This window comes from Gopherus flavomarginatus, chromosome 1, assembly GCF_025201925.1.
Source record: "Gopherus flavomarginatus isolate rGopFla2 chromosome 1, rGopFla2.mat.asm, whole genome shotgun sequence".
NCBI classification, from domain to species: Eukaryota; Metazoa; Chordata; order Testudines; family Testudinidae; genus Gopherus; species Gopherus flavomarginatus.
The window spans coordinates 257,374,881-257,387,872 of NC_066617.1; the positions used below are offsets into that span (position 1 = coordinate 257,374,881).

General features: G+C 46.7%; 1 protein-coding gene across 4 annotated transcripts in view; it reads right to left on the minus strand.

Moving 5' to 3' along the window:
- Window positions 1-375: 375 nt before the first annotated feature.
- SEPTIN10 (septin 10) overlaps window positions 376-12,992 on the minus strand; it is a 52,773-nt gene continuing 40,156 nt past the window's right edge. For 3 of the 4 annotated variants that reach the window (XM_050922342.1, XM_050922321.1, XM_050922332.1), the window contains 2 exons: window positions 3,112-3,302; window positions 376-1,746 (listed from right to left, as the gene is read on the minus strand). In XM_050922342.1, coding sequence (XP_050778299.1) covers window positions 1,737-1,746; window positions 3,112-3,302 — 201 coding nt within the window. In that variant the 3' untranslated portion in view covers window positions 376-1,736. Of the gene's footprint in view, window positions 1,747-1,772; window positions 2,863-3,111; window positions 3,303-12,992 lie in introns of those variants that run through there. The other variant, XM_050922362.1, reaches the window with a different exon arrangement.

The following is a 12,992-nucleotide window of genomic DNA, read 5'->3' on the forward strand; positions in this document are numbered from 1 at the left end:
AGAAGGGCCCGCTTAATGAGCATATACAGAATTATGGTAAATTAAAAAGTGTTCCACCTAAACTCTCATTTCCCACATGATGATTGTAATTGCTTTCTAATGCTTTGAACTCTACTGTACCGTACGGCATGCAAGTACACATACTAGCACTTATTCAGTGTCTTATATTTCAGGGTAAGTGCACCCAAAGGCAGTTATGGACTTTTCCAAACTACACTTCATCTCCAATTATACTACTACTCCTTTCCATTACTCTCCTCCCCTCTTATCACCGTATCTCATCTTTGTGTGCATCATCTCCTCAGTCTAAATAAACTCAGAAGGGCCAGAGCTTGAGTACAGTAACAGTATATGAACCAGTCTGACTTCCTAAGCCAATGCGCCAGAACTAAAATTTTATTTTGGCCAATAAACCATTTAAGAAAAATGTTTGAAAAAATTGCAACTGTATTACTTTTGTTTATTTTTAAGAGTAACATGAATTCTTACCCCATGTGTCTAATACCAACACACACAAAAGTAGGATTTTAAGCAATTTAGACACTTTTCAGCAAGTACATTTTATTTCAGTGAAGTTATGTATTAATATTTTATTTTAAAAATAGTAACATACAAGTCATCTTTGGAGAATTACACTGTCTATAGATTATTGCAGATAAATAGTTATTGGGGACTTTTAAAATACAAGAATTGTTTTAAACGTGCTTTAACCTAAAGATGCTGAAGTTAACAAAAGGGAAGGTTAGTCATCTTTTCTAGTTGTATGACATAATTTTAACACTACAAAGCTATGGTTACTTTCCAAAGTTTGTTTTTAAAAAATGATTCTTCAACCTATTCTGTAAGCCACTAAACAGTTTGTCTTTATGTAGTAAAGAGATACAAATAAAGTAAGGCTCCAATCTTGGAAACACTTATACACGGGTTTAACTTGTGCATGCAAGAAGTCTCACTGAAATAATGGGACTAGTCATGTCGTAAAGTTAGTCATGTGTGTCTTTAATAGCCCAGTTTATTTAAAAAATGCTCAGCTTCTGAACCAGGGAATACATGTAAAGAGGCCAAAGACTGAAAAGCAGATGAAAGTGGATTAGACTATATTTTTAAATGACTTGGTCTTCAATTAGTAATGTCAACTACAAATATATTAGCATGCAACACTGCAGCACTGAAGACCGTGATTCGTTTTCATTAGAAAGCTTAGAACACACAATCAGAACAGTGTCTCTATAAAAAATAAACCAATGTCAGCAAAATTAATAAGTGGTTATTTGAGCAGACTTAAATATTTAATACATTTCAAAACACTTCAGAAGTTACATTAAATGCTGTTTAATAAGTAAACATAACGTATCAAAATTACTTTCAAAAGGCTATAATATATATATTCACTGAATACTTCTGTACTACAGCATTCATATTATGAATGAAAACTGTCTACGGTAGAGATATTTTCTTTGGTACAATGCACTTAAGTGTGACTTGGCCATATGCTCCTAAAGTATAAGGGCATATAAACATAGCTGCTTAATGGAAATGTTCATTAAATTATATTAATGTAACAGTAACTTACAATACTGTATGCATATTGACCATATACTTTTCTTCTTTAATTTGCAGTAGTAATGGCCATTTTCCAAATTTTTGTTTGGTAAGAAATACAGAAGAAAAAGAAGTATAGGAAACCATAGATTACTTGTATAATTTTTAACATTTGCTTGCCATAATTCTCTGTATTACATAAAGCTGGAAATGAAACAGAAAAAAACATTAGTAAATACAGAGAAAATGAAAAACTTTATACACAAGAATTATTCATAATGGTACAGTTAATAAATACATTTTAATAAATCTATTTTCATGTACAATTCTTACAGAAGAAGACATGAATGGAAAAGAAAATAGCTATATTGTTTATAAGATGCAATTTTGAGAAGGTGAAGTAGAAATAGAAAACTGATGTATATACAAAGTCAAGCCTGGTCTTGCTCCAGCATTCATGGGAATGTGTGTGCCCATATAACTTCTAAAATTACGCATAGCAGTTGGCCAGTAACATGCAGCTGGGTATCAGATCAAAACTGATTTTTCAATTTCAATAAGACTGACATAAACAACAAAGTAAACTGTTATTTACAGTTAAATTATAATCCACCATCAGGGACCAAAATGATCAATTTTATGATGTTTGTTGTTTTTGTCACACTCAAAGTTAAAACATATTTTGTGTGCATCAATTTTCTTTGTGAAAACACATTTGTTTTAATGAATTATTTGGGAGTTCTGCTTTTTAAAGGACTCCTGTAACTCCACGACTTTTTCAAGTTTTCACAAGACAAAAATCAACTGGCTCCAAAAGTGAAAAAATGTGAGCCATATTCAGGATACAGCACAATTGCAGGACCATGTTACAAAATCCTGAAAACACTTTTTTGTAACGTATGTGATGAGACAATCACAACTATGGCAGAGCAACTGGTTCCTCAGTGGAGAGGAGGGATTGGAGGATTGCAAGCCAATGAGTGCCATTGACTCAGCAAAGATTACTGTTTAGCACTGACAAAGATCCACATTGGCTTCACTCTTTACTAGAAAATAGCATAACATCTGATAAGACAAAGAATAAAAGAAGAAATGCAAGAAAAAAGTAGTAACTATAAAGATCAATTCCACAACTTTTGAAACTAACACATACCCTAAACCCATAAAAACTCGACAATTGCATCCAATTGCTATTTCTGGAATTCCCTGTGTGAGATTCTGTCCCTTTCTAACTTCTCCCTCTCACTCTGTTCCTGCACGTTCACAATTTCATGATCTCTGACATCAAAGCACAGGAGTTCAAGCCGAAAACCTGGATCCCTTATTGAAAAAAAGAACTCTCATAGAATATACAGCAGTTCCTTAGATCAGTCAAAATAGCTAAGTTATTTGAGTCAATGACTCAAACATAATGATTATTCATACTTTAATTCTCATCATATAAAAGATAACATATTTACACAGTTTATTAAAATGACTGAAATTTGGTTATGACTAAATAACTCTTGGAAATGTGAAGACTTTTTTCTCTATTGCTATCCTAGACAGACTGCTAGTATGAGCACTTACTTTTTACGGTCCTTGTCTTTTTTCAAAGTAACGCTAGGTGTAGATGCAAATGCCTGTGCCTGAAGTAACTCAGTAGCAGCTTTCCTTTTATTGAATGCAATCATATCATCTTCCAGGAGTTTTCTTTTTTCCTCCAGCTTCATCCTCTCTTCTTGGTGAAGTCGCTTAAGATGTTCAAATTTAGCCTGCAGCTATTAACCAAAGCACAAAAATTGCATTTCCAACTAGTGACACATGGTGGTAGCCTTGCCACAGGAAAACACTCACTAATACTCAAAGCAAACTTTGTAAGCTACATAGATAACTTGCATTTTGTTATCATTGCAGATTTCTTACATATCTGGAGCTCTTAAAACACTTGATTCATAAATCAAACACAGGGGAACCATAGTCTTGTTAAAAAAAAAACTTAAAGAAACTTTCAGAGTACAATCACATATTTATATGTGTTTGCATTTACAAAAAATGCTTAAACAACTGTTTTTTTTTCAAACAACTTTTTTTTAAAAAAAAGGCATTTAGGATGACATGTATACAGATTTTAATTTGTATTAAAAAATTAACAGGGAGACACATGGGTCAGCAATTCTTTTCCACCACTAACAGGGAGTAAACAAGCCCCAAACCTTATCCTGGATGATCGATTATTGCAAGTAACATAATACTGGAGCCTATGAATTGCAAGAACTAAATAGGGCAGTAGATTTGCATCAGGAAATATCTTCTATGGATCAAAAATTGAGGCATCCACAGGTAACATTTCCAAAACTGAAGAGAGGGCCCGCCCCCTTTATGGTTCAACAGAGAAGTATCCAATCATCACTGAGCTGAGTAAAGAAAAACAACAGCTTAATAAAAACTGGAGTTGTGAAGCTCTTTGATATTAGAACCTCTGAGAAGAGGAAAAGATTAGCAGAGCATTCGAAAATTAGGAACTGATGGGCAAACTATCTAAGACTTCTACCTCTCTAAAACCAGATGATCAGAAAGCCATCAGATGGCTGTACATGTATGTAACCCAGTGTCCATGACTACAATTTGAGTAGTTGGAGAAAAACTATTTGCTGTATCACAAGAGTTAATTATTTATCTGCAAGACTTGTTCTCTGAAGAAACACATTTTAGGCTTGTCTACACTAGCACTTTTGTTGGCAAAACTTTTGTCAAGCAGGGGTGTGAAAAAAAAACACATCCCTCACCAACATAAGTTTCACTGACAAAAGTGCTGGCGTGGACAGTGCTATGTCAGCAGGAGAGTGTCTCCACCAACATATCTACCGCCGCTCATTGGTGATGGTTTAATTATGCTGGTGGGAGAGAGCTCTCCCACTGGCATAAAGTGGCTACACAGGAGACCTTACAGTGGCGCAACTGCAGCGGTACAGCTGTGCCGCTATAAGGTCCAGAGTATAGACATGGCCTTAGTTAAGTTTCTCTTTGGATCTGTGCAGTTACAGCTCCAAGTGAACCACTGCATGCTCAAAATCTCTGTTGAAGCTGTCCATATGGACTGCCACACTTGGGAGATTAGCAAGCAAATAGTGATCCTGTAGGTCGGTCAGTCTGAGGAGCAGTATTTAGAAGTAACTGCAAGACTACTGTCCTGAATTGGGCAGAATTCAGGTACAGGGAGTAATTCTGCATAAAGAGCTCCAAATACCAACCTTGCATATAAGTGAGGTAGGATAGGTGAGGTAATATCTTTGACTCGACCAACTTCTGACAGTGGGAGGTACAAGTCCTTAGAGCTACACAGAGCTCTCCTTCAGGTCTGGTGAAGGAAGCAGTGTCTGAGAGTTTGTCTACGCTTACAAAACTGCAACTGTGCTGCTGTGGCACTTAGTGAAGATGCTACCTACACCAACAGAATAGCTTTTCCCATTGTGTAGGTACTCCACCTCCCCGAGAAGTGGAGGTGGAGCTACACCAGGAGGTAGGTCGATATAACTATGTTGCTTGGGATGTGCAGTCAATGGTTTCGGGTTTTTTTCCTTGTATTGAAGAATGTTCTCCTAGAATATTTTGGTGGCCCTTTCCAGAATGCAATCTACTTCTCTGGTAGAATCTCCTTGTTTAGTGAAGGTGGTTTTAAGTGTGTTTAGGTATGCAACCTGGACTTTCTCTTTGGAGCAAATACTGTTGTATTTTTGAGTGGCTGGATATAGACAATAAATTTTTTGGTGTGTCTCGGGTGGTTGCTGGATCTGTGAAGATAAGTGTGGTGACCCGTGGGTTTCTTGTACATAGATGTTTGTAAGGTTCCATTGTTTAAGCTAATCATGGTGTCCAGGGAGTTGATGCTGGTGTGGGAGTGCTCTACGGAGAGTCTGATGGATATGTGGTTGTTAAAGTTGTGATGAAAATCTATGAGGAAGTTTAGGTCTTCTGTCCAGAGGATGAAACTATTATCAATGTATCTCAGATATATCACTAGTTTCATGGTGCATTTTTCCAGAAATTCTTCCCTGAAGTGACCCATGATGACGCTGGCATACTGGGGAGCCAACCTAGTACCAATGGCCATTCACATGGTTTGGGCAAAGTGTTTGCTGTTAAATGCAAACTCAAAGCAGCACCAGATGCTTCCAGAACAACAAACGCAAAACCTGAAGACATATCTTTACAGCTACAAAGATCAATACCTCCCATAACCCACCTTTCAAGATCCGTGGGTTCTACACATGCTTACTACATGTAGTGTAAATCACCCAGTGCATCAAATGCCCCAAGAATCACTATACTTTCAAAAGAGTTCACACAGAAAAACGATAAAAGACAAACACAGCATATCACTCTGGGTGAACACTTTTCACAAAGCAATCGGTTCATATCCAATCTTTTAATACTTGTCCTCAAAGCTAACCTGCATAACACCTTCAAAAGGAGACCATGGGAACTTAAATTCATACTCTGCTACACACCAAAAACCATTGACTTCACAGGGACACTGCTTTTATGGCTTATTACAACAATTTGTAACATACCACATTGCCTGCTACCCTTAACTGCCCACTTCAAACCCTTTATACAAAACAATCTAGCCCCCAATTACCCATTTTATTTCAAGTGACCATTTCAAACATTGGTTACCCCTTATGCTTAAAAATATCTGTCCCAACCTGAATTTAGCTCAGGCACTCTGCTTCCTTCCCCAGACCAGAAGAGCTCTGTGTAGCTTGAACAGTACTGGGTTAATCATGGTGCTGGGCCCACACTCAGAAGGGGCCCTGGTGTCCGGACCGTGGCTCCACCTCCCCTCCCCACTCTGCCTGAGCTCTAACTCAAGGTCCCCCCACCACTCACTCCTCTTCACCTCCCTCCCTCCTGCCTCACCCGTGGGTGTGGGGCCAGTGGCACAGCTGGGTTGGGTGGGCTCTCAGGGGTCACGTCCCAGGGGTCTGCTTCACTTGAAGGGGCAGCTCTGGCTTGGGCAGTGTCTACTGCCCGCCACCTGTGCGGCCCTGCCCACCTCCCCAGGCCGAGCTGCCTGGGACTGGTGCAGGGACCAGGCCGGTCTCAGCCAGTGGGTGGGGAGCAGCACAGCAGGCTGGGTTGGGCGGCTCCAGGAAAGTAGGTCCTGAGGTAGCCCAGCCCACAAAGGCTCTGGCCTGGCTGACTGTGCTGTTTCCAAGACGCCAGAGTGATCCCTGACCAGGTCCAGCTGTGCTGCAGGCTCAGCTCATGCACAGACATAGTCACTTCCCAGCACCTGAGGCTGGAGGGTAGGCAGGGCATTGGAGGGGGTCTGTGTGGGATACTCCTGGGGGAATGAAAACAGGTCCCCCTGCAGATTTCTTTGCTTCCTTTTAGAAAATGACAAAGAAGTAAAGGGAGTGGGAGGCGGGGCAGCTGAGAATGCCCATGGGCTTAGTTTGGGTAGGGTTGCCAGGTGTCCAATTTTCAACTGGAACACCTGGTCAAAAAGGGACCCTGGTGGCTCTGGTCAGCACTGCTGACTGGGCCGTTAAAAGTCGGGTTGGCATAGTGGGGCTAAGGCAAGCTCCCTGCCTGCCGTGGCTCCGCACGGCTCCCGGAAGCAGTGATATGTCCGCCCTCCGGCTTCTAGGTGTAGGGGCAGTCAGGAAGCTCCGCACACTGCCCCTGCCCCAACCGCTGGCTCTGCAGCTCCGATTGGCTGGGAACCACGGCCAATGAGAACGGGGTCGGGGGACTGCGCCTGCTGGATGCTGCCTTTGGGTCCTAGTGCTGGTTGTGCTTACAGCCATCCTGTTTTTTGTACAACAGTGAGTGCCCATGGTGGGGCAGGGCGAGCGGGGGATGGGCTGGGGATGGGGGAAGAGGCAGTGGGGAAGGAAGAGGGATGGGATGGGGAGCGGGTGGAGCAGTGGGGAAGGGGCATTGGATGGGGAATAGAAGAGGATAGGAGAAGTGGGAGCCCAGCATGTGGTATCCCCTTGGCAGGAGCTGGGCCTCCCCCATTAAACAGGCCCATCAAATCCCCACCCTGAGAAGCCCCACCTCCCCTACACCTAGAACACCCCAATGAGCCCCACACACACCCTCCCCACTGAGCCCCAACCAGCTGCACCTGGACCTCCAACCCAAATGAACCCCACCTCCCCTGCACCCAGACCATGACCTGCCCCACTGAGCTCCCCACACCTAGACACCCCATACTGAGTCCCAACCATCTTCACCTGGAACCCCTCTGCAGAGTTCCATTGCCCCGGGACCTGGCCCCTCCTCCCCCATGAGTCCCTGTGCATCCAGATCCCCCACTGAGCTGCCCACACCCAGACTGTCCCATACAGAACCCTCTTACCCCCACCTGGATCTCTCCACACTAAGTCCCTCTGTACTTGGATCCTGCTGCCAGGCTGAGCCTACCTGTCCACACCTGGTGTGTCTTGCGTAGATGGGCAGGGCCCCAGGATATTTCTGGGGCAGGCCTGGCCCTTGCATTGTGTCAGGGTCAGGTGCAGCCTCACTACTGAGTCCCTGTCCCGGGATGATGGGAGGATGCAGGGTGATCTCCCACTTTCATGCAACCAGTGGCTTGTTCTCCCCACTGCCATGCTGGAGCTTCCACATTTATGTATTGACAAATAAAATTTGCAGAATTTTAAAATATTGTGCACAGATTTTGTTATTTTTCTTCTATGCAGAATTTCTTCATGGGGTGCTGTACAGCTGTGATGGTGTGATTGTGAGGGGGATGCTGGGCAGTGGGGTGGTCTCGGAGGACGCTGGGCATAGGGGTCAGAAGGAAGTCTCAGTGAAAGGGCGGTGGGCATAGGGATCTGTGGTGGAGGTCTCTGGGCGAGGGGGTGCTGGGCATAAAGGCAGGGCACTGGGTAGGGGGGTGGTATGGCATGGACCCACCCCCAGGTGGAAGGGGCATACTGAAAGCACAGGGCTGGGCGGATCAGTGCACGTCTGGTGGTTGCAGGTTTGTAAACAGAGCCCTTGTGCTGGGCAGCATGGAGAGGGGCAGATCCCACCACACCATGCCCTGTCTCGTTGTCCCCAACTGGCCCCTCCCTCTGGGGACCAACCCTTCTGCCCCTCTGTGCCATTCCCCACTACCCCTATGGGAGCCCACAAATATGTTTGGCGCCAGGTCCACAAAAAGTTAATCCAGCCCTGAGCCTGAAAACTTGTACTTTTCACGAAGTTGGTTCAATAAAAGATTATCTCATCTACACTCTCTCTCTCATATCCTGATACCAACATGGCTACAACACTGCAAACTATCTTGCGTATATTAAAGAAGCAAACTGCAAAGGTATGTTGTAGAGGCTGCCTTAGACCTACCTGAACGTGCTCTGAAACCCATTGGTTGCTGAACAAAATAAATCATTCATATCCTGATCTGCTTGGGCAGTCTTATGCTGGGAAGGAGTTTATGATTCTAATCTTATCCAACACATCACAAGTAAGGGAGGGCAACTTGTGGATTAGTTTGATCCTATTTAGAAAATAAAATTAAGACCCTCTTGACATTTAAAGTGTGGAGCTGAATTCCTTTCAAATGCACCTGCATCGCAATGAAAAATGCAAGGTTAATGACCTGCAACGGAAATCAGAAACCACTTTAAGAGAGGATTTGAGGTAAACATGTAGGACCATCTTATGGAATATTAAATAAGGAGGCTGGGGGAGTGGAGTGGTAAGAAAATAATTTTGCTAGCATGGCTTGATGGAAGATAATCCTCTGAGGAATTTCTTGCACTGACAAATGCCTCAGATCTCAAGAGATCCATCTACTTCATTTATTAAGTAAGGATCTAGAAGCTTCAGTCTAGATTTCTCATTAGCTACTACCACTACCAGAGAGAGCCAGGTATTGGGTGAAAGTAAAAAGATATTCAAAATCCTTCTCAGGAATTTGATACATAGTGTATGCCTGCTTTAAAGCAGGTAGGAATTGAAGCTTGGGTTAACTCAAAGTCCCTACACAGCTCCAGAATACCCTTGTTTATGGGGATAACCACACATTCAGCTGTTTGGGCTGAAGAATATTGAAAACCTGCAGGATAAGACGGTTACTCACCTTTGTAACTGTTGTTCTTCGAGATGTGTTGCTCACATCCATTCCAGTTAGGTGTGCGCGCCGCGCGTGCACGTTCGTCGGAAACTTTTTACCCTAGCAACTCCAGTGGGCCGGCAGGTCGCCCCCTGGAGTGGCGCCGCCATGGCGCCCAATATATATCCCTGCCGGCCCACCCGCTCCTCGGTTCCTTCTTGCCGGCTACTCCGACAGTGGGGAAGGAGGGCGGGTGTGGAATGGATGTGAGCAACACATCTCGAAGAACAACAGTTACAAAGGTGAGTAACCGTCTTTTCTTCTTCGAGTGATTGCTCACATCCATTCCAGTTAGGTGAATCCCAAGCCATACCTAGGCGGTGGGGTCGGAGTGAGAAGTCGCGGCATGGAGCACTGCAGTTCCGAAGGCCGCGTCGTCTCTTGACTGCTGGACCAGGGCGTAGTGGGAAGCAAAGGTGTGGACCGATGACCAGGTCGCTGCCCGACAGATTTCCTGGATGGGCACACGGGTGAGGAAAGCCAGCGACGACGCCTGCTCCCTGGTAGAATGCGCAGTCACACGGCCCGTAGGGACATGGGCCAAGTCATAGCAGGTCCTGATGCAGGACGTTACCCAAGAGGATAACCTCTGGGAGGAGATAGGAAGCCCTTTCATGCGGTCCGCTACTGCCACGAAAAGCTGGGGGGATTTGCGGAAGGGCTTGGTCCTCTCCACGTAGAACGCGAGAGCCCTACGGACATCAAGCGAGTGGAGCTGCTGCTCCCTGCCTGAGGAGTGAGGTTTCGGGAAAAAAAACCGGGAGGAATATCTCTTGGTTGACGTGGAAGGCTGAGACCACCTTGGGGAGAAAAGCAGGGTGTGGTCTCAGCTGCACCTTGTCTTTGTGGAAGACCGTATATGGGGGGTCTACCACAAGAGCCCGGAGTTCCGACACCCTTCTAGCTGAGGTGATAGCTACTAGAAAGGCCGTCTTCCAAGAGAGGTAAAGCAGGGAGCAAGTAGCTAACGGCTCAAAGGGGGGACCCATGAGCCGGGACAACACCAGGTTAAGATCCCAGGTTGGAGCAGGGGGACGGACGTTAGGGTATAAACGTTCCAGCCCCTTAAGGAATCTAGACACCGTCGGGTGAGAAAAAACAGAGCGACCATCCGCACCCGGGTGAAAGGTGGAGATAGCTGCCAGGTGGACTCGCAACGACGATATGGCCAGACCTTGCCCTTTGAGGGACCAAATGTAGTCTAAGATGTCGGCTACCGAAACTTCCAAAGGGCGGAGATTTCTCTCCACGCACCAACAGGAGAAGCGTTTCCATTTGGCCAAATATGTCGCTCTTGTGGACGGCTTCCTGCTGCCCAAGAGCACCTCCCTCACCGGCGTGGAACAGCGCAGCTCAGAGCCAGTCAGCCACGCAGGAGCCACGCAGCTAGGTGCAGCGACTGCAGGTCCGGGTGACAGAGGGTCCCGTGCTCCTGGGTAATCAGGTCCGGATGAAGCGGCAGGGGAACTGGGTCGGCTATGGTCAGGTCCAGCAGCATGGGGTACCAGTGCTGTCTGGGCCATGCCGGGGCTACCATGATCACGTGAGCCCTGTCCCTGCGCACCTTCAGAAGGACCCTGTGAACCAGAGGGAATGGGGGAAACGCATAGTACAGGTGGGTCGACCACTGGATGAGGAAGGCATCCGCTATCGACCCGGGCTCCCTGCCCTGAAAGGAGCAGAACGCTTGGCACTTCCTGTTCCCCTTGGACGCGAAGAGGTCCACCCGGGGATAACCCCACCTCCGGAAGATGGAGAGGGCGACGTCTGGGCAAAGGGACCACTCGTGTGACAGGAAGGATCTGCTCAATCGATCCGCCAGCGTGTTCCGTACTCCGGGGAGGAAGGAAGCCGTGAGGTGAATGGAGTGGGCTACACAAAAGTCCCAGAGTCGTATCGCCTCGTGGCACAGGGAGGAGGATCTGGTGCCGCCCTGCTTGTTGATATAATACATGGTCGTCGTGTTGTCGGTGAACACCGCGACACAGCGACCCTGAAGCTGATGACAGAACGTTTGACAAGCAAGACGGACCGCTCTCAACTCCCGCATGTTGATGTGTAGCCCCACCTCCTCCTGGGACCACAGGCCCTGTGTCCTCAGGGTCCCTAGGTGGGCCCCCCAGCCGAGATCCGAGGCATCCGTTGTTAGGGACACCGAGGGCTGAGGTGGGTGGAAGGGGAGACCCGCACATAACACTGACTGGTCTAGCCACCAGCCGAGGGAATCTAATACCCTCTGGGGGATTGTGATTAACATATCTAGCGGCTGTCTTGTCGGCCTGTAATGACTGATGAGCCACAACTGGAGGGGCCTCATGCGGAGCCGAGCGTAATCGGTCACAAAGGTACAAGCCGCCATGTGGCCTAACAGGGTTAGACATGTCCGTACTGACGTTAAGGGGGCTGTCCGCAGCCGTTGCACGATTGCCGACAAGGCCTGGAACCGCTGCAATGGCAGCAAGGCCCTGCCCACAGTGGCGTCCAGGACGGCCCCGATGAATTCCACCCTTTGTGTGGGAATCAGGGTGGACTTGTCCGTGTTTACCAAGAGGCCCAGAGTGGCGAACATGTCGGTGATCACGCGGACATGGCTGCAGACTTGTTGTTCCGACGTGCCCCGAATCAACCAATCGTCCAGATACGGAAACACGTGGATACGACTGCGCCGAAGCTGCGCCACAACAACTGCCATGCATTTCGTAAACACCCTCGGGGCCGTGGACAGGCCAAATGGGAGGACTGCAAATTGATAATGAAGAGGCCCCACAACGAAGCGAAGGAAACGTCTGTGACGTGGCCAGATGGCAATGTGAAAATACGCGTCCTGCATGTCGAGGGCGGCGTACCAGTCTCCCGGATCCAGGGATGGGATAATGGTCCCCAGGGATACCATGCGGAACTTCAACTTCACCAGGTACTTGTTGAGCTCTCGCAGGTCGAGGATAGGCCTGAGGCCCCCCTTGGCCTTGGGGATCAGAAAGTAGCGGGAATAAAACCCCTTGCCTTTCTCGTTCTCCGGCACCACCTCTATAGCTCCTTTGCCGAGGAGCGTCTGCACCTCCTGTCGAAGGAATTGCTCGTGAGAGGGGTCCCTGAAGAGGGACGAGGAAGGGGGGCGGGAAGGAGGAAATGAAACAAACTGCAGGCGGTATCCCGACTGCACCGTGCTTAAGACCCAGCGGTCTGATGTTATTAGGGACCACGCTGGGAGGAAAAACGAAAGGCGGTTGGAAAACGGGGGGGGAAGGATCCATTGGGGAAACTGTTACTGCGCCCTCGGGCGCACCTTCAAAACGAAGGCTTAGGTCCAGGCGGGGGCTTAGAGGAGCCTTGG